Source organism: Gallus gallus, chromosome 2 (genome assembly GCF_016699485.2).
Source record: "Gallus gallus isolate bGalGal1 chromosome 2, bGalGal1.mat.broiler.GRCg7b, whole genome shotgun sequence".
NCBI lineage: Eukaryota > Metazoa > Chordata > Aves > Galliformes > Phasianidae > Gallus > Gallus gallus.
The window spans coordinates 114460452-114483424 of NC_052533.1; the positions used below are offsets into that span (position 1 = coordinate 114460452).

Below are 22973 nucleotides of genomic sequence, written 5' to 3' on the forward strand. Positions count from 1 at the left end.
ATAGAAGTTGCAATGCATTTGAGTAGCTCTTATTATTTATTTGCACCATAGTATTAAACTTCAGGATGCAGGGTCTTTTCTACTCTATTGATGAAATAGAATCAGGGATAGCACTGGGGTCAGTCCAGAACCCATCCCATAGTCTTTTCCTCATTGTGAGGGGCAAACATTTCATGACCCAAATAATGTCAAGAACATATATAATGTAGTTAATTCTTTATTTTGAACTTCTTATATTTTTGTTTGAGAGAGAAAGGTGTTTTCTCTGTATTATACAGCCTGGACTCAGAAATTCAAATATTTGCTAGACATGGAAGAGAGGCCAACAGCAGTGAATTCTCCATGATTAATATGTTAATTTTTTTTCAGATTTTTCAGGTAAATTCCAGAATGAACTTCATTTGTTATGCCTTTCACCACTTCTCCCTGATGGACAATTTTCTTTACATCCCCTTATAAAGTTTTTGGTGCAAACTAAGTCTTTGTACTTCCCGCTACTTGCAAACCCAGCAAACACCAGCTCATCTATAAGGCGCCAGTAGATTGCCACCAGTGGGATTTTTCTGAAGAGAACAGAAGCAGGCAGCAATGCAACTTTTGAAGGTTAAAGTCCTGAGGCAGGGACAAATGCAGTCCTGGAGAACAATTTCCATAGAAGTTAGAACAAGTCCCTCTTACAAGGCCTATTTTTTTAAACTACTTTCAGAACAGTTTGTTGCTGTGCTGTTCCTGAATACAGACAGGCAGGTATAGTAGTGAAAAACAAGGTTGATCTAGAGAACAAAGACTTATGCGGTGTAATACATTTTATGTACAAAAGCATAAGAAATACTGATTAAGAAACAAGTATTACTGCAGTCCTTAAAAGAAAGCCCTTTTGGCTCATCAAGAAAGCGTACTATCAGCAAAATGGGACTCAAAAATCCTTGAAAATTCCAACTGAGAAAAGAAAGGCAACCAAGGGTTAGAATAATTTGGAAACTGCAGCATAAGTAGAGCCATACTGAATATGAAGATGAGACACATTTAGTTTAAACCTCAGAAAGGGATTTTCTCAAAGGGGGATGGAAACATAATGTTTGCTATCTGCAAAATATAAAGATTGCCTCACCATCCTTTTAGATACAGCATATGAACATATCTGCTAAAAGTCAAAAGTGAAAGACTCCAGGAAGCTGCCAGACCTAGGGAAAATGAATATTCTGCAAATATATTTATTTTATATGTAGAGTGAAGCAAAGAAAATATTGTTAAATATTTACTCATCACCCAGTAGCTTATTAATGTTTGTCAAAGCAAATACAGCAGTCTCTATACAGTGTGGGCAGACATGGTCCTTACCGATAAAACCCCGTGACTGAGACTCATAGGTAAGCAAAAGCCCTGAAAGAAGTGATTTAAATGCAATGAAGAGCAGCTACATCAGCAAACCTGGCTGTATGAATGCAAAATTGTTGAATTTCCTTACTTTTTCTTGTTTGTCTGTTTCCGTGATTTTCTTCATCTAGTCCCCAGAGTATTCTCGAAATAGCAGAGACCCCACAGTTACCACTCATGCAACACCAGCAGAGGGATGACATTTGAAAAATAGGAATACTCTATTCTGACTGCCTACTGCTAGCACTTAAAATTTAGTGTTGTAACACCTGGAAAATAAACACCTGGTCTAATGCTTTTGATTCAGACTGCCTATATAAGAGCAAAGGTTCCCCAGAAAGTTCATAAGGAATGTGATTCAGTTTTTCAAATGGCTTTTTCTCCACTTGGTCCTCTAGGCTTCCTGAACACAGAGATGCTCTCATCCAGCTGGTAGGAAGCACTGTTTCCTAGAAGGTCTGCATAGAATGTTGGTTCACAAAAGGAAGTGTGATCTGCTTTCGCATGACAGTACAGTAGCAAGTTCTCAAACCCAGGAAGAGGAGGCCTAAAATCCAAATTCTGCTTCAGACTGAGGGGAATCAACCATACTTCTCCCACTACCCTGGGAAAACCCAACTATGCAGGTTACACACAAGGATGGGATGTTCTCCATCTTTGTTGAAACTCTGACTGCTTGTCCCAGTGCCTGAAAGATTCATAACACCAGTAAACAAACGGTGCCATTTGGAAGAAGGGGAAGGGTTCTCATTCACAGTTTCTGTCACTCAGAGGTCAATTCAAAGGGAAAACCTGAAGCTCCCCCATCTTGGATTAGCTGTTGTCCAAAAAGACAAGCAAAAACAAACAAAAAACCAAAGCACACATTAAAAACAACAACAAAAACAACACAAACCAGCTAACAGATTGGAAAATGTGTCATGGGGGACCCTCACAATAAAATCACACTGGCTTTTTCCCTGGGGATATACTGGCCTTCACATATGAGTTATTTAGAGAACAGTCAAAGGTCTATACTATGCAAGAAAGCAGATTAGATGGTCATAGCAATCCCTTCTGGTCTTAAGCAATTAATCTCTGACATGATGTCAGAAGGTTGGTCCATCATAGCCAAAGAAGGCAATTTCCTTGCTGATAAATGAAAAAGTAAATCAATTTTTATTCCAAGGCAAAGGAGGAATCCCACCACTCCCCAGGGGGCTCTTTTTCTGTCCAGGCACTGACCAGCTGAGCAAGGGGCTGTTGCACCAAACACAAAGGAGGGCATATGCTGCTACCAGGACCTCCATATATTCTCCTTGTTTCCAGAAAAATATTGGCCACTAAAGGTCAGTTCTGGCTTCTGAAGACACTGATACACTTAGACAAGATCTTGGCTTTTAAAGCACAGAATTTCCACGATATGCATCTAAATAAATGATGGAAATCAATGAAGAAAAATGGGCTGATATTTATGTAGCACAAACTAGAAGAAGTGTACCTCTGAACTGCACACAGCTGTAGCACATCCTTGGCCATGTCTCTTTGGTCTGCATTTCCCTCACTGATTTAGTTCTTCAGGTCAAGATTAGACACTGACAGACAATTTTCAGAAAGTTTTACTGCAATAACTGCATAGATATTGAGTAATTAATTCTCAGATGCCTGAATGGCACTCAGGACCCTGTCCTTTTTTTATCTCCAGTTCACCAGGGAGGGAAGTAAAATGTGAGAGGACATGCCCAAGGGCCAAAAAAAGTAAGCAATAAAAAAGTGCTTGAAAGTGGAACAACCCACTTCCCAGTCCCATAATCCTACCACCGAATCTCTCTGCCTCTCAGAGGTCACTCCTTCCATTCCCAAAACTAACACATCTTAAAATTCTGAAAATTTACTTTCCATTTAAATAACATGGTTTCCTCTTTCCTGTACTAAGAACAGAGAAGGAACAACTATGGCCAGAGTCTGACCTTTCTGAGTCAGGAATGGCTGTAACTCAAGATGGCAGAGGAAAGCAAAGCCACCAAATGAGTTATGCACAGTCATCTACAAGGAATGAAATAAGCACTTTACACGGCCTACCATTACATACTTGGCGATACCACTGCCAAAAGGTATTTCTCTACAGCAAATGAAAATGTAAAGTTTTCACTAACGTGGTTGTAGAAATAATTTATTACATTTTTCTAATTTCTCATTGGTTAGTTTTACGTATAAGACAGATAAATAATGCATATATTTCCAAAGGACTCGTACAAAGATGCTCAGAAATAATTGGAAGAGGGGCTACGGAGCCTTTATTTTAGCCTTTATTTTGTATTTGAGGCATCTTCCCAGTCAATGAACCTCTGTGAAAGATTAATGTAGTTTGAACTTTTATTGTGGAATATCATTTGTGCACTGTCACACACAGCACGAATGGCGCTTCAGTCACAGTTCGGTAACATTCCAGCATATTATTTCCAAGGCATTTGAGAGTTTAGAGAATTGTTGAAGGGCACGTTGTACTCATTTGGTAATAAAGCAGAGTGCAGTTGCAGTCTCCATATGATTTCAACAAATGGAATCAATGTTAATTTCATTGAACGTAGCAAAATAGTTGTGATAATAACCCTAGTGAAATAATCCACTAGAGAAAATACATAAAATACGGTTTTATAAGGTTTTATATTGTCTCCACAAAGGATTCTGGAAGAAATACAGAAATGAGTGAAATAAGCAATAAATAAAAATTGCTGACTTTATACGTTGATTTTAAGAATGTGCTGCAGAAGAAAGAATGAAAAAGTCAATCATGTTCTTTTTTCACCAATGATACCTACACTTAAGGCAGTGTAAATGTTTCAGCTTGGCATTTTTGTTCGTACAAACACGTGTTTTACTGATCCTGAAAGTAAACACTTCCAAAAGCCATGATTTGTTAGCACTGCCTTCACATGTTATAGGCAATTAGTCAATAATTAGTCAAATAATTAAAAATATAATTATCTAGCCATGTTGTCTTTTTTAAATGAAGAACTCATTCACAATCTGATTCCTCTTTCTGATTATCTGGGTTTTTTTTGCTGCTACAGTTTAAGTGAATAAGCCTTGGTTGTTTTTTCTCTCCTTTTGAATTAAAACAGGATTCTGTTAATAAACAGACAAGTACTTATTAATATGCTATCACCAGTAAAGACACAAATATCCAGCTAAATACTTATTCAGCTCCCACCAGATGCAAATATATCTACAGGAACCATCACTGATGTGCTGGAGACCTCTAGAGCTGCAGCTCTTCTCATGAAACTACACTTGTTGATATTACCAGCTATTAGGACTACAATTCAGGTACTCGATATCAGGCTTAAATTAAAACAAAACAAAACCAAAATGCAAACAAGAAAACAAACAAACCAGGTGGTCCTTTGTAGATCTGTCAAAATATCTCTGACATTTCATCAGAAACTGTATAACATCTGAACAATCACCATATTTTCAGTGTCTTCAGATACCTGGAGCATAAGAATACCAGCCTTCAGTGAGGATCTGATACCACTCATGGGACGTGTCAGGAAAGGTGTCAGTGGTACATGTTGGTACTCAGAAAAGTGGCTTATAAATAAGACAAAACATCAGAGCCACAGGACAACCAAAATCAGGAATTCTGAAAAGTTTTAACCACCCTTAATTATTTCCTGTCTACCTTTACCAAGACTATGTGACTTCCAGTTTGTGAAGTCTGCATGAAAGGACTGACAGACTGAAAGGTATCTGTGGATCAAGGCACACACTTTAGCACACTCCTTTGAACTAAATCTATGTTATTAATTCAAAAATCAGAATATATAACATCAATACTTCCCAATGATGGTGCTCACACTCTTACATACCTACCTTTTGTAGTTGTGTTAACACTTAATGCAACTCTAATATTCTGAATCCTTTCATCTGGGCATACAGTCAGCTAAAGGAGTAATAATTGTCTGTACATTGCTATCCCATGCTCCATTTCAGCCACCTCCTTCATGTGCATATTTTAGGGGTGAACTGTTGGATGGCTGTGTAGAGACTCTGCAATTTCGGGAATTTAAACCTGGTCACAAAGCCAAACACAGGTTTTTTAATTACTGTACAAATATGGAAGGAGTAAGGAACGGCAACTGTAGATGGAAATGAAAAGTAAAGGCAGGACAAAATGTGTAATTTAAACAAAATTCACGCCAATCATCTCAACTCTTTAAAAAATATGAGATATTTTTATTTTACCAGATGCAAGTCAAAAATTCACAAAAAGCCACTTTTCAAACTTAACCCTTATGATTGCTTGAAATCACCTGTTACGGTCCTAGCCAGCTTGAATTAAAACTCCATGACAAATGCATCCTAACATTGGAGGGTTAAATACTAAAGATGTACGCTTCTCAGACCACTTAGGTGAGGAAGTTTCTTGCCTGAACAAGAGCAGAGTAAAGAAATCAAGGCTTTTAACTACAGTGATGAGGACCAGCATGTGATTCTGGTCAAGCATAACTTGAAACTTCTAGACTAAATAACTCCTGTAATCTATCTGCGAGATTTGTTTTGTTATAGGGTTGTTTTTCCAAGAAAACTCTTGACCATAATTGGTACCAAGTTGTGGGTTTGGCAGGTGTATAGAAAACTCAAATTTTGTCTCTTAATATGTAGTACTAGAGATGGGAAACATTTTTGCCTTCATACAGGACCCAGATGGCGAACTGTGAAAGCTTAATTTCAAGAGCATTCAGGCTGACAGCTCTACAAGCAGCAAGCTGAATTTAACTTATGTGATTATGACACATACACAAGACTCTTCAACCAAGTGGTCCAGTGCTCCACCTATTAGAGGCATGCTTACAAGATCACAAAAGCCTTCAACATACAGATCATATCCGATTGCTATACTAGAAACCACATGCAAAGGTGTATAGAACGTACTTCCATGGGCTGCAATTGTCAAAAAGGATGTTAATTCTGTTTCTATTTTGCAAGGGTTACCACAGAGTTTGTACTGTTTCATAGGTAGAACCTCTTTTGCTCTGTATTTTACCTAAAGGATTTCACTCATGAGTGTTACGCCTTACTCAATTTCATGCTGGCACACCACCTACTGACAGCCCTGCACTGCTTTCTGTATCAAGTGTTTCTTAAAATCTTGTCACTATGTGAGTCCACGAGCTCTGATCCTGAGATGCCTGGCTGTGCACAGCAAGTGCAGCAGCATTTGTCAGGACTCTGAAAAGAGAAAGAACTGAGAAAAAAGAGATTGCAGGCCCTTAGTGATGTACTGATAAAAAATACTAAGCTAACCCATTCAGTGTTTCAAGCCAGGCAGTGAAAATGAATTGTCTCCCAACCAAATGAGAATCAAGCAACCAGACAGCAGGCAAGTGCCAAAGTCACTTCAAGATTCTTTTGATTCCAAATTAATTTAAGGTATTTGAGCATTTTAGTGGTGGCAGATTTTCTGTATTGTGCACAGTACACAAATGCGGTGAAGCACCATTTTCTTTTCCTTTCTGACTTTTCTTTATACTGCATAGCTCAATAAGGTTGAACTTCCTATTTTCAGCAATGTTTGATTTTCTTTCCAATGTACTTAATACTCTATAGGCAGCACCCTTGCACCTCACAAGTTACTCTAACAAAGAGGAAACGATGCCAAAAGAGTTAATCTTTGTAATGAAACTAAGATTATCTGAAAACAGTTGCCCACAACACACATTTCTCAAGAGTTGAAACTGCCTGCATATCAAGTTAAACAAGTCTTTCTTGATTTAGAAATGCCAGATTTGACATATATGCCCTCTCATTCTGTCATCTTCGGCATTATTTAGGGTATCCTGCTCCAATGACTTTGATACCTTAGAAACCTAGAGGCAGCTAGTTGTCTCCCTCCCTGCCCTCCTATGTCACCTCTGTTTGGACTGACATCTCCTGATCTCAGTCTATCTGCTTTAACTCAATGCAAAACTTCCTTAAAAACCCTGTTTCTAGAATTTCTGATGCTAAGAGCACACCAGTGATAAAACAGAGTGAGAGGCTGTTACAAGTCTGACGGACCTGAACAACCATGTGACCACCCTCCATTTTCTCTGCTCATAATATGAAGCACACTCGGTCACACCAGTGGAATTAGTGTTCCTCACTGCAAAGACCACCAGTTCTTTGTCTCTGTTAGATGCTATTTATGGCAAAAAATGAAAGCACATTTGCTCTAAACATCTCTAGTGTTGCAGTCTCCCAAAGAGACCAGTCTCTAGACATCTCGTGCATCTAATCATCTCTAGGGTCAATTGGAAAGAAGGAGATTAAGGCTGATTTGATCCCATTACAGGGTATTTGAGAAGGAAGCAGGATAAAAGCCTGCAGATTAACCTTTAACAAGTTTCACATAGAAGTCTAAGGAATTTATACAGATTCTGCTTAGCTATACAAGTAGGTGTTCATTTTATTATGTGTGGTCTTAGTGGTCATACCTCTGCAAGGGGCTTTGTGCTCTACTGGCATTTCTCTGTTTGGAATGCATACATCAGCCTACACCACAGAAGATCTACCAAACCATCAACTCCCATTTCATCTGAGCAATGCCATTAATGTCCACATTCGGAAGGAAAACACAACAACGCCCTCTCTTGCCCAAGTGAAGCACGAAAGGTTTGATGACTTCCCCAAGTCGGAAGGGGACAGCAGAGAACAGAGCTCTGGGATCACCAACAAAAAATTGCTGCTATTTGACACCAACTGGCTTTTCTACTGAGAGAATGAAGAAACAGTAAGAGTTAATGCTGAATTGGCACCACAAAAACCAACAGCAAATAAGCACAGGTTCCTACTGCACAAAGGCCTTCGTATCTGTAGGAAAAACACTCTCTTTACTTCATTTTTAAATGTTGCTGATAAAATTTCATGAAATCAAACCATAACACTTAAACTAATGAAGATCCAGCAGATGTTGAATCTGTGTTATTTTATAGCATTGTTTTATTTGGGGAAAGAATCCAGTTTTGCTGAAATATTAATGAAAAATGCTCATTTTGCTTCTGGATTCACTGAATGCCTGTGTTCAATGGTTTGTTCCTGTTTTCAGTTCCCTCTGTGGCTTCTTAATCTTACTAATCAGATAGCAATAGCATATATTAGACATAAAAGAAGAACTGGTAGCCTTTGTGTATTGAACACATGCGTACTGTGAATAGGACAACACAGAGACTGACAACTACCAGTGTTCTCTGGAAGTCTGCTCACTTGAGGCCAAACTGAACTGAGGTAACTTTAATTTCCTTTTGATGTTGTCCACACAACACAGATAAAGGTCAAAAGAGATTTTCTGAGTCTTGAACTCCAGACTAAAAATTTCACTTTGAGTAAAATATCAAGAGTTTATTTCTTTTATCTAGGTATCTTGGAAGACTTCACACAAATACTGCATTTTACATACTGGCTAATCATGAAAAACCAATAAAAAAGTAGTACTGAACAATGAAACTCATCATAAGCCAATGGTTTGCAACCATCTAGCTTTACCATGAGTCCTTCCCACTTGGGACTTCTGTTAAGGTTTTGTCTGAATTCCCTTCTCTGCCTGACTGATGGGAGAAAATCTCTTTTGTCCTCACATGAGGAAACTCAGCTTCTGTCATCTCCATAGCATGCAATCCTATGCCCGTTTTTTTTCTGAATCACTCTGCTATACGTGTCTCTCTGCCGTTATACATCTGTTGTGGCACTAGCTCATATCCCCACTGTCATTTTCTGAGTCAGTATTTGTACTTCTGTCTCATGTTGCAAAGAAAACATCTCTAGTGGCACTACGCTTTAATTGGTATCAAAATATTTGGTAGCATAGTCAGTAACACCCACAACTTCATTTATTGTTTCTCTCTGTATGGAATACTGGTATATTCATCTATATGGTATAGTTACAACCATATTTTTTTATTTTACCAATGGGATCCCTGGTTTTGAGCAGTTCGTTTTGGTAGTACGTGTCCAATCCTCAGGAAAATGTCTAGAGACATTTTAACTCTGCATTAATTGACATTACACCAACATCTTCAGTTGCACTGACAAGCAAGGTCAGCGAGTCTAATGCGAGGCCAGGTGGGACCACAGCACAAAGGCATTCCAAAAATTACTGCATGGTCGATCTTCTTGGTCAGCGGCTTTGCCCACCCACCAAGCTGACTTCTGTTGGAAAAGTCCCATGATGGAAATGAGGCTAAACACAGTTGTGTGTCCCATGTACAGTCATCCTGCTAAAATGCTAAAAACATTTACTGCTGTAACAATGGGATAAAATTTAGCATTTTAATAGATTGCATAGAACATTGTTGTTGAATAAGCACTGGAGGGTTGAAATCGATTAACAGATTGATGTCTATATGGGAAAGTCCAGGTAACAAGAGGTCTTTGAGCTAATACCCACAGCATTTCTCCCTCCAGTATGAGCATGTATCCACATGCATGTGACCAAGTTAACTGGTTTTTCAGTAAAATATTTTAAGTGAGGCCTACAGGAGGAAAAAATATATTTGTTTCTGCTCGGTGTCTTTTAGAATGAAATAGTTACAAGTCCCCATGGAAAAACAACAACAACAAAAAAGAAACATCATTGAATCTCTTCCATATCTCAAATTAAAATACCTTTTGGAATCTTTGCTACATTGTATGTTTAAATAACATTTAGGTTAGTTTCCTCTAATTTCATGATTAATTCCTCTATTTTTTGGAAGCTAAGCTCCAAGCTGCAAGAGGACAGAACTTTCTGGAGGATAATATACAGCAATGTAACTTGGATCTCAGATTTTGCCAGGGACATTAACTACCATCCAAAATTAGACCAAACACAGACAGAACTGTGACCACTTTTTTGTGCCTCTCATTAATTCCTTGTTTATGTAGATGCCTCTCAAGTATCTACTGCCAACAGAAACACTAGAATAAATGAAGAAGAGGGTCATTACTCACATGCATGTATTTAGAAGGCAACCAGAGCAGACTGAGAGGAGGCCTCCCAGCAGCCTATAGTTCCTCACAGGGAGCGGAGGGGCAGCACTGAGTTCTGTTCTCTGGTGACAGCAACAGAATCCGAGGAAATGGCATGGAGCTGTGTCAGGGGAGGGGCAGGTGGGGGATTGGTTACACCAGAGGGTGGAGGACAAAGAACAGGCTCCGCAGGGCAGTGGTCACAGTCCCAAGCTGTCAGAGTTTAAGTAGTATTTGGACAACATTTTCAGACATAGGGTTTGAATTTCGGGTGTTCCTGTGTGGAGCCAGGGGTTGGATTCAATGATCTGTGTGGGTCCCTTCCAACCCCAAATATTCTGTGATTCTCAACTCACTCTCTATAACCAAAGCAAAATTTAGAAGGTGGCATGAGGAAAACAAGAGGGTGACTTGTTTTAGGAAACAAAACGTATGAGGAACAGTTGAGGCAACTGTGGTTGTTCAATGTGGGGAAGAGGAGGCTGATGGAGACCTCATTGCTCTCTACAACAACCTGAAAGCAGCAGCAAGAAGGATGCCAGTCTCTTTTCTCAGGTGACAAGTGACAGGACAGAGGAAAGGGCCTCAAGTTGCACCGGTGGAGGTTTAGATTGGATGTGAAGAAGTTTCTTCACAGAAAAGGTGGTGAGGCATTGGAACCATCTGCCTGTGGCACGAAGGGATGTGGCTTAGTGGTGGAGTTGGTAGTGTTAAGTGATGGTCAGACTCGACGCTTTTGAAGGTCTTCTCCAACCTAAATGGTTCCATGTTATGTGCTAAGAGCCTGGGCTAAGTTCTGATTTCAATTATACCAGGATCGTCTGTTTACAGAATAACACAGAGATAAAATCAGCCCATGCTTGCAGTGCTGCCAGGTAGGTCACCTTAGGACTTCTGTCACTCACGCAGGTGCTACCTGGAACACACACACACAGCTTTACGCATGACCATACAGCTTCAAGTGTACTTGAGATTGCCTTATCAGTTACGAATAAATTAACTGCGAGAACAAACAGTTCCCTTTAGCTGGAGACAAAACTTCACCTCCACAGGAAGCCTTCGTTTGAAAAACAAACAAATAAATAACAATACAGCGAGATCCAGGAGACGGCGGCAAAACACAACGCCCGCTCTCTCCCAACTGCCTGAAACTCAGCCGACGCGCGCAGGAAGCGAGCAGCGGCGCCTCACGGGAGGAGCGCGGCGGGCCCGCTCACAGCGGCACTGCCATGCTGCCATCTAGCGCCCGCCCGCCGCCCGGCCCGGCCTTCCCGCTACGCTCGCAGGGCGGTTTTCTGCAGCATGGGGAGCTGTCTTCTCTCAGGGGACTGGGAGCTGCGGGCTGGGAGGGAATGGGGATGGATGTCCAGCGACACGGCCGAGGTAATGGTTTCTGCGTTAGCTATAGGCAAACAAATAGCAGCGAGAGGAATGAGCCTAGAGCGGAGCAGCCAAGAGGTAGTAAAGATCTGGGGTGCAGTAAAACTGCAGTTTCCATGTTACGGGCCAAATAGATGATTAACATGCATCTTCTAAGAGGCAGTACAGCCTCTCTCCATAACCTTCACATCGCCGAGGAACTGAGTGGATTAACAATGAAACAAGAAGTTACGATCTTACTGTATGAGGTTTTGGGTTTGTTCTGGTTTTCAGGTGCTTCAGATGCTCTTGCAAAGCCCCGATTTCTAAGGGAAGCAATGTGATTTGACTGACTGAATTTTCATTAAAACAAAAACAACCAAACAACAACAAAACTATCCCTAATCCACACAGCTGTGGATATGATGGGAGAAAAAGTCTTGGAATTGCACTCCAGCATCCCTGTATGGCTGAAGAAAATGAATCTAGGAGTCTAACTCCAATTCATGGGTAACTACAGCTTCATATTTAGTAGCACCAGGATGGAATGAATGAAGGAGTATAATCGCAATAATAACAGCAAAAGGAATGAACAAAACCAAACAGTATACAGGAGAGGAAGCAGATCTACTCAAAAGAAAATGCCTACTTACTTGGTAGGGATTTCACAGTGCTCTGTACTGAGAGATGCTGGAGTAAGATGAGAAGATCAGATATAGTCTCTTGGGTTTATTTTGCTCTGTGGAGGGTACTGTGAACTTTACTGCTGTTTACAGTACAGTCTTCCAATTAACCCTGCCTTCTACACCAGCCTATAGAGTTAAAACCCCAGACAGCAAGCTGCTCAGGTCCACAGCTAGCTATGTTGGGGTCCAGTTGTCTTGTAGTGTTGTTCTAGCTTACTATAAGGAAAAGAAAATGGAAACTCCTCTATAGGGGCAAGTCATGGTCATTTCTGAAGAAGGTGTGATGCACCCACTTAAAACCAGACGCTTTCTTTAGAAATGTAGTTCCTTCCCTTGCCAGATTTAAAGGCCAGTCCGAGGAAGGTATGAGTGAAGAACATCCTAGCCAAGATAACACAGAGATAGCAGAAAGGACTGCACATGAAACACCGATTGCTAAGGGGCATTTCTGTGGCACTGCAAAATGCTACTGAATCTTAGAAAAGGAAAACCACTGCCTATGGACAAAATATATGTATCATTTTCACAAGGTGAATTTGACTTATTTCCATGGAGGAAAGTTTCTCATCAATACAAGATGTTGAACAGCTCACAGACTTCTTTAGAATCAGCTTAAGGAGAGCACAGCAATCACAACAGCATTATGTGGGGGGCACTTTTGTCAGCATTGACAATTTTTATCCTGTACAAATGGTGGTGTTTAACAAAGACATATGTTTACACAGATGGAGGAGGGAGGTTGTAGTAATGGTGTGATTGAAAGTAAATGGGATTGGTTGAGTAGCTGATGCCAGCTGCCATTTCAGCCTAAGAGTAGGTGGCTACTCAAGATGGGCTGCCGTCACCAGGATCAGATATCGGAAGTTTGCTGGGTACTGTTACCGTGCACTTCATTGATCCCAGTGTCATTACTTGGCAACTGCTGTAAGCCCCAGTAGTGCTTAGTTGCAGTTTTGCTGCTGTCCACTTGGCTAAGCCAGGAGGTTTGGCCGTGCAGCTGCTCTACAAGCAAGGCTTTCAGGGATCCCTGTCCCACGCAGCTTGGGGCTCAGGACTCAGCAGGACACCTTGAGGTTTGGTGCTCCCACCCTGAAGGACTCAAAATATTCATTGGCAGCATTTAAGCACAAGACCGTGAAATCAAGACTTGAATTTTCCCAGAGCTTTGCAAATGGAGAATTTGTTTCAAGACACCCCTCTCCATCCTCCCCTTGTGCCCCCTTGTGCTGGCTGAACTTCCCACAATGCAAACAAATATTTTCAGACAAGACATAATGGCCTCAGGTTGCACCAAGAGAGGTTTGGATTGGATATTAGGGAAAATTTCTTCACAGAAAGAGTGGTGAGGCACTGGAACAGGCTGCCCAGGGAGGTGGTGATTCACTATCCCTGGAAGTGTTCAGGAAAGCTGGCACTGAGTGAAACAGTTAGTGGGCATGGTGGCGATGGATTGGGTTGGACTAGATGATCTTAGAAGTCTTTTGCAACCTTAATGATTCTATGAATTCTATAATCTTACGACTTTAGCACTGCTTAGTCAGAAGAGTATGGCATTGATCTTGAATGAGAGATGTAGCTCTTGGAGCTCTAAGTACTTAGGCTCATCATAAGGGTTTTCCTAAAGACAAAAGTCCATTTTCAGGATTTGGCTCTCTGTGAGATACTGATACAGGAATATTAAAGCAGTAATAGCAGTAGACCTAATGGAATTAACACCTGCAGGCCCTACTATTTTTCTCTTAGTGACAGTCTTGTATGAGCAGAGGGTACATTCCTATTCCACAGTCATCCAGCAGCATCTCACCTCTGTTCACAGGGCTTGCTGCAGTCTGATGGCAATGGGGACAGAACAAGGGACAAATAAGTGATGGGGCTATGCTGCATCCCAGCTTTGATTTTGTGGCATTAGTTTTTGTCCTCTCTTCTTCCCATTCTAATTATTGTAAATAATGCAGATTACTTTTACACATTAAAGGTCTTTTCTTCACAAGTAATAATCAAGTCTAGTTCTTATTTTCCCAGATGTCAATCCACTCTACAGAGAAGTCAGCGTCATACTTCTGCAATGTGTTATCTTGTACATTATGAACAGTGTATCATAAAGCATTTATTTTAAATTTAGATATATTACAACATTTAAAGTCCTAGAACTATTTTTGGTGGTTTTCCCCATTAACTATAATTTCCCTTTCCAAATGTACACAGCTCTGATTGAATTGTGCCTGTTTAGTTAGCTGTAGGACTAGTGAAAGCTGAGCCAGGGTTCTTTATCATCAGTATATATAAATGCACACTGAAAACAGAAGAAGGAAGAAAACAGCTGAGTTCTCAGTTCATCTCCCCCAGCACACAAATACAGACTGCAAGCATAACACCAAAGAAGCCATGACTCTTGAGACATTCCAGATGAAGGACAAGCTTTAATTTGCAGGGCACTCACCTTGAAAACGGGTATTGTGCATCTCTTACTTTGGTAATAAGCAATGCAAAGTTGGACTCCATGATCCTTATGGGTCTCTTCCCACTCAGGATTTTCCATGATTCCATGAAAGTCCTGTTCCAGAAGCTGTTCTCACTTTGAAGGCTTATATACAAAAGCATGATTTTATCTGCTCTGATATTTCTTAGAATAAAATTTATAAGGATAGCACAAAGTGATTCTGTTGTTGAAATTACTGCAATAGAAGAGATTCCCAAACCAGCCATTATTTTACTTTATTGTGCCAAAGGGCCCAGGTAAAACTTCATTTAAAGAGCAACAGCATCCTTCTAGCTCACGTAATTTACTGTTACAAACAGCAATGCATTTTATACACCAGAACATCTACACATATGGAGAAACAAAAGCAGCTTACATTCACTATAATAATAAGATTGCTTCAGCAGCGTAAATGACAGCCTTAATGCTCAACTGTGTTAAATGGCAGCTATTTCCCTATTATAGCCAGTGATATATCTTCATCATTTCAGTAATGTGGCCAACAATTGAGAGCTAAGTAGTAGCCACTATTCACCTCCAGTAAGCTTTACAGCTATTTTATATGCAAAGAAATGGACTCCTTAAAATATGCCATTTACTACATCCCTCTGAATTACATTGTATAAACAATAACGGCTATTTGCTAAAACATTACGGCACATATTTTAGTAAAGGGGTAAAGCCATGAAAACAAGGGACAGTGCATAAGCTTTTAGTTTCATACCAAGATAATGAACATGAATGACTTTGTCAGCATTAACCATGGGACTTTCACATTAAGAATACAGGTTTTTATAATCAAAAAAATCTATTATGGTAGTTCAAGCTTTTATTCAGAAAAAAATTAACTTTGCAATAATACAAGGTAAACCATCACCCTTGGCAGTCTCACCTAATGTTAAATCAGCACTGGTCCTCTGGCAAAAAGGAACAGCTTTCCCCAAGTATAAATCTTGTTTTCCCTTGGAACCTCCTTGCAGCTTCCCCCTGTCTCTCTCCCACAATTCCCAAAAATAGGATTCCCCATCCTGCATCTTCTCCACGACCTTTCGAGTTTAGCACAAATTAACACACCTTGGATTCTTCCCTAACAAAGGAAACACCACCAAAAGTAAATAAATAATTGTGACATCTTTTTGTGTCGCCATCTTCAACCTGACAGAGGGCAGGAGGGGGGCTGAAAGAACAGCTCTTGGAAATACCTAAAATGAATATGCTCAAATGAGTTACCTGAAAGTGCATATACAGGAAGTTAAAAGGGAGATGGCACCTTCTTTAGGGAAGTGTTTGGGTATCAGAAACAGCTAACCGTTAATTGTGGGAAAGGGAGCAAACACCACGGTCAGGGTGATGCTCCGGTATATGTGAAGACAGCAAAGGCCTTGGGTGTGCACTGCACACAGCGCTGCTGTAATAACACTGTTGTGCAAAGCTTTGGAAACATACCACTACATGTGCAAAGGTAGCAGAACTGTTCTTTGGGGAAAAACAACTAGAAAAGGTATTTATTGCAAACAGTTATTCCTTATGTGGAACGTCAGTAAATTGGTAAGGGCTACTTTGAGAAGAAAACTAGCTTTCAGTCATGCCTGGCTCATGCTGCAATCCTATGTATAATTCAACATGGAAAGTTGCTTACATCACATTTAACTTTTCTATTCCAGGACAGACCGAGCAAAGGCTTCTCTTAACATGGAAGGCAGCTCAGCTTGGTTTTGTAACATCACTACAAGTCAGAGTCAGCCCACAAGGTATCGCACTTGCCAGGATTCCCAACAAGTTTTAGATAAAAGGAGTTGCAGTTTGCAAAATGAGGATGGCATAAAAACACCTTGCAAAGAGCTCATGTTACAGACGCTCGTGTGTCTGCAGGACGTTTGACAGGAGCAGCGTGACAGCTGCTCCCTGCTTACCATGTGCTCACTTGCTCACTCGCCCTCCCTTATTATGAAGGAGCAGGCAGCTGGGCACAAGAGAAGCTGCTGTGGCAGCTCCCCATAGCTACATGCCAGCACACCCAAAGCCTGCGCCACCTCAGGTGGAAAAGGCTATAAAGAGCAAGGCAGTGCTGAGCTGCGCACCCTTGTCCTCATCATTTACTGGCCCTATCTGTGGCAGGGGGGTTGGAACTTGCTGATCCTTGGGGTCCCTTCCAACCCTAGCCATTCTATGACACTGTGATTTTATGATTCACGCTTAGTGCTCTGAGCAGAAGTAAAAGCAATGCTTCTGCAGCATGGTGGCTTTGTGGTATTAATTGTTTTTTCATATGCAGTATTTAGAAGACTCCTTCCACACCACTCATCTATTTTGTCATATGCTTCTGGCATGAAAGTGCTTCGTATCTGGTGAATGTGGCTCTTGTTCTGCTTTTGCTAGCTCCTTGGGAAGCCTGGTCAGCACAAGCACAGGCAGTTCTCTGACACAAGTAGTGGGCGCTCAGCAGGCCTCAAATGTGAAGTAGTGCTGTGAGCCATGGGCTGTGCCCAGCCTTCCGGCAGGCCGAGGCCCAGCCACTGGGCAGGACCTGGAGAGCAGCTTTTACATGCTAACTCGACAGAACCAACTCCTACCACAGCAAATGGCACAAAACCATGGTAAAAGCACGCATTATCTCTAAGACACTTCTGTATCTCTGAACAACTCTAAGCTGTTTCAATGGCTCTGAATTTATCCCACAGCTCTAGCTCTTCCAGTCACTAACAAACCCAGTGTAACGTGCACATGAATGAACATGAAGAAATTTTAATACTTGAATTCTGTATGCCTCAACTTACACAGGTATACCTTACTCTCTCTGTTTTAGCCAATATACACCCAAAGTACTGACAATTTATATCAGATTTTTTCAATCCTGCATGAAAAGCAGACAAAACAGGTGGTGCACTGCCCGCTCCATGTAAACAAGAAATAGGACAGCTGTACACTAAAGCTTTAGAGCAGGAATTTTAACAGCAAGTCTCACCCCTGAGGCTAATTAGCTGCTGTACCTGACTGAAGAAGTCTCCAGTGACCCCATCACTGACCCCTTCTGCCAAATAACAGCCTTTTAACTTTTCTTAAGAATTACAAACAGAACATGAGATGATTGAGAAGATACTTTCATCCCTACCTGTATTTATTTTCATAATCCTTAATTTTCACCAATAGATTTGCTCAGATTTTGGGAAATCAAAATAGATGGAGAAGAAGAAGAAACAGGACAGCCTTCTGGAAGAGAAATACAGTACAGAATGCTGCTGCTAATTTTTATTACCTATGTTTTTAAACTCCGCTAGCTGACAGCTGGAGCTGTTCACAGGCAAAAAGGAGCACCCACATTTTATTTTACATTGCATGCAGTTATAGGAGTACTTCACACCTGCCACTTCGCATCTGCCTAGGTATTCGATGTTTTCTTCTGAATTAGCCCACACAGTACATTTGCCACCAGCTTAAACGGCCCATGGCAAAGCTCAGCAACATCAGCTATTTCTGTACAGAATAAGCCATAGGTGTTTGTGGAGCAGGAAAGCAAGACTACGTTGTATTTCATAATACTTCAGAATGCTTACAGTGCTCTGACAGCTGTTCACTGAGGCACAGCTATGAATCTCAATTTTGCCCCTACCTATCCCATCAGCATTTGCTCTTATTATGTAGAAACATGGTAGTGATTATTCTATTATGCTTCGCATTTCTATTACCTTAGGACAATTCAGGATCTTAAACCATCATGCAAGGCAGTGCATTCCTTGGAAAGCAAGGAATAGCTAGAGCAACGTGAGACCACAGCTGTCTCCCAGTTCAAATTCTTTCTGCAAGCTTCTATTTTATATTTATTTATTTTTCATCTTCTTAAGTCAAAGGGCTTTCTTACTTTTCATGTGACCTCTGAAAAAGTATAAAATCATCAACCATGTGCTTTTTTTGGTTTACAAAAAGCTTTTCAAAACCAACTACCACAGTGAAGGATGCTTATTTTCCCTGACGAAATACGCAGTAGACACCATCAGTCAAAGAAAACTGATGTTCTTACAAAGGAAGAAAAAAAAAGAACTTAAGAATGAATTTGAGACAATATCCTTAAGTGGCTTCTACTTACCTATCCTTTACAAAAGCTTTGTTTGAAATGAAAGTATGCTCTAAACATACAAAAAAAACTCATTGTGATATGCGGCAAAGGTCTCACTAAGACTCTTAACTTGCATTGCACTGTTAAATAAGATAACAATGTACTTTTAGTACCACAAAACACTTGAATATCACAACCTTTAAGAAGCCAACAGCAGTCATATTTTTAGTTATATTATCCTTTATTATTTTACAATATATTTCAAAAACTTTTACAGATGCCTTAAACTGTTCTACAAGAGCTGCAATACTGTCATAAAAGCACACCTACAGACCGAATGCACAAACAAACTTAATACCTACTGGTATTGAACCATTAATATCCAAAGGGTGTAGTCTTTTAGTAAATAGATGTGCAGCAATGCAAATGCAAACAGATGTTAATGCAGAAAAACAAACTCTGCATTCATGGCTATAGAACAGAGGACTTTTTAAACACATTTGGTACTGTAACATTCTAGACAGCAATGAGAGTAGTATTACATATTTAAAGCAATACATGCCCCGAAAAGCCTGTATTTTCAATCTGTGCGTGTAAACCTGAATCAAAAATAAACTAGTTATATTAAAAAACATGAGACACCTAGTCTGCCAACAAGCTTCTTTTCTTTTCTTTTTTTTTTTTTTTTGTCCTAGAATGACAAATAACTTGGGTGGGTGAACTCTGATCTGTGTTATTATTTTACATTACCATCCCTCTGCATTTCTGTAGTATTATAGCAGCCAGTGAACTTCCTTTATTCCTTGTGCACGGGCACAGGGGAATAACTTTGATGCATTAAACTTTTTCTCCGAGTCTCCAAGGTGGTTAAAAAAAAAAAAGTTAACAATATAGCAAATACATTACCACCAAAAAAAAAAAAAAAAAAAAAGCACTGGATAATGAGGTTTATATTATTATTTAAAGTTCTTAGCTGTACTTCTCTAGTGCAACAAAGCCGTAGCACTGCAGTTTTCAAGCACTGTGTATTGAATCCTCTCAGGCACACAGTGCATAATAACAGCTCAGATCTATATTAGTCTTTATCTACAGAAGTTTTGCTTTTATTATCATTTCTGGTCACATAAATTACAAAGACATCTTTAAATCTATACTGTCGGTAAGTAACAAGGTAAAGCCAATTGTTTGTACATGTTTTTAAGCCTGTCCAAGCTGATGTAATTCTATGGGAACCTCATGAAGACCAGAGGAGAGAACTTACATGTCATGTCTGTTAGGTAAAACAAAATAAAAAGGGTTATTAAAGTCTAAATTTATGAGTGGCACTGTGGCAAAAGAGGCATTCAGTTCTGCTTTATTCTTCAAGTTCATTAAGTTTCAGTTACCATTAAATATTTCCTAACAGTGAACACCATTTCTCAACCAAATACAGCCTCCATCCCTCTTCAGACAGAGCTGCAATAGGCTGTCACTACCTTAGACCACAGCTTTTTTGCTACAGTCTTCCCAACTAGCCTGAAGAGCAGTCAGTGGTATTTATTATTTATATACATGACCCAGTCACACCCATCATTACAAATATGTTCTAGTTTATTTACTGTACAATGTATGTACACATTCTTGTGTTTACTCAATCCCTTATTTCTTAATCTCAAGCACTCCAATGGTTAAATTCAGACTGAAAAAAAAAAGCAATACACATAAAACGGTTATAAATTTCAAGTATGTAGTGATGCTAGCTTAAGAGCAAAAAGGGAGCATCATGCTCATTCTGTGAAAAGGGTTGGCAAAAATGAAGGTAAAAAGAGAGGCAGACTATATATATATTTTTTTTCTCTATAGTCAGAATACAGAAAATTGAATCAAATTAGTCCTAAGGGATGCAGAAATAAAAAGAGCATTTTACTTAATACACATTTAGCCATTACGATTTTCATTCACAGAGGCCCTGAGTCTGAAGTTAAATGGATTCTCCCTATCATGTGTTCTATGTGAAGTCAAACTTAAAGCTCTATACACATAAATGTTTGGTATGTAATAGTGGACCCATTTCTTTAAAAAAGTGAAGCAATAAAATCTACATGAAAAACAAATAAAGGAACAATTTGATTGGAGGCCTCTGTCCTTTGACCCCTGTCCTATCAGGTCAAACGTCCAATAAAATGTAAAATGCAGCATACATTTGCGTAATCTAAAATTTTTGTGATAATTTATTGCAAATTGCACTTGGCAGTTCACCACACCAATGGAAAACTGGCCCCCCTGTTGGCTCACACAGTCTTTTAACACCAAATACAAGTTCACCAGTAGAAAGATCTAGATAGAAAGTTTGCTGCTGTGCTGAGCCAGCTTGCTGCACCTTCTGGATGTGACCCAACACGAGACACTGCTTTATCCTGTTCCTTACTAGGGCTTTCGTCTTCTGGTAAATACTCAGGTAGATCTGTATTCTGTTCTACTTCCACTGGAGTATCTTGAAACGGAACTAGCATCTGATAAAACATAAGAGATTAAAATCATGTCAAATGGTGCAACTTGAAAGAAAAATAATGGAAGTTATATATTCAGGATTACAGGCATAGATGCTGTGAGACTCCCTCCGCCCATACATTGAGTACAGAAATTGACATGTCTAGAATCTACCACGCTTGGAAGATATACACAGAAAGCACTGGCTTAACACGGAGAAAGATGCAACTCCAACAGACGCAAGTCTTCTACTGTAGTGATGAAATTAAAACACTTCAGGAACTGATGCTACAAAAAAAAGTTTCAATCTGATCCTTTTCATATCAAGAAAACATAATTAAGGCGAGAAAAAATTACAGACATATCCTACCTCCTCACCACTTTCACTTTTTACAACTTGCTGTGCCTTCATAACTTTGGTTGATGCTATTGCTGTTGCCAAAGCCTAGAACAAGTACAAAGAAAAATAATCAAGAACTTAACATAACAAAAATACAATAATGCGAGGATCTGGAGAATTACTGAGCTCTTACCTCTGCTTTTAAGTCTGAGCGAATTCGGACCACACATCTCTGAACAGCCATTTGAAATGTAAAACTAATAACACCTTTAATTTTCAGCAAAGCTTCTTCACAAAGATTTCTTCGAGACTAGGAAAAAAAAGAGCCCCACATATGAAGTATTTACACAAGACACTATGTAAAAGCTAACAGTTACTAAAGAATTCCTGTACATCTGAAGGCAGATAGCTTATTCAACAGCAATTACATAAAATAGAAAAACTAAGACTTATATTTATGTGCACAAATATTAGACTCTCTTGCCACAAAAAAAAAAAAAAAAAAGAAAGAAAAAAAAGAAACTGCTTACACTTTAGAAATCAAAGAAGGATGGAATCAACTGTAAATAATTAGAGAAAAATGCTGAAAAGCAAAGAATGTTTTTCTCCGTATGATCAGCTAAACAGTCCCCTCTGGTTAAGTTCTGATTGACTGAAGTGCTCATTGATGAGTAGTTAGTGTTTAAGTTGCTATTTATCAGACACCTTGCATCCATACTGACTGAAAGCATCAGAGCAGCTGTTGTATCTTGCAATTGCTTCGTCTGTGGCAGCTCATGGACATCACTACACAGCATTATTTCAAAAGGGAAAATATTTGGTTGATAACCCTTGGGATGTTATGTTTAAAGCAAGTGACATCACCTACTGTGCTGTAGCATTACATCGATCTGTACTAGTTGCATCTGTTCTGTATTATCTTAGAATGTTCTATTTTTCTTTCCTTCTAGTATTTGCATGACAAGGCGGTTGTAACAAAAGGCAGCAAAATATATTTGGAGAGACTGCTAGCACAGAAGGGAAAAAATCAAAAGATGCACTGTATCAGAAATAAACTGACAGTATTACCAGGTTCAAAATAATGATGTATTTAACTTTTAGTCCAAGTTTTGGTGATATTTTAAATACTAAGTTATTTCAAAGCATATTAATGTTAGTTCCCAAATACCTACTGGTCAGTACCTGGGACAGTTTCATGCACAAAAAGTCAATAAACTTAAATTTAATCTCTCCAAGAGATGA

The 22973-nt window shown here is 39.6% G+C and overlaps 1 protein-coding gene across 6 annotated transcripts in view; it reads right to left on the bottom strand.

Annotated features, from left to right (window-relative positions):
* Positions 1–19144: 19144 nt before the first annotated feature.
* The window catches only part of ARMC1 (armadillo repeat containing 1), a 30802-nt gene continuing 26973 nt past the window's right edge, over positions 19145–22973 (bottom strand). For all 6 annotated transcript variants that reach the window (XM_015282726.4, XM_025147335.3, NM_001031573.2 and 3 more), the window contains 3 exons: positions 21925–22041; positions 21762–21836; positions 19145–21414 (listed from right to left, as the gene is read on the bottom strand). In XM_015282726.4, the coding sequence (XP_015138212.1) occupies positions 21223–21414; positions 21762–21836; positions 21925–22041 (384 nt within the window). In that variant the 3' untranslated portion in view covers positions 19145–21222. The remainder of the gene's footprint in view (positions 21415–21761; positions 21837–21924; positions 22042–22973) is intronic.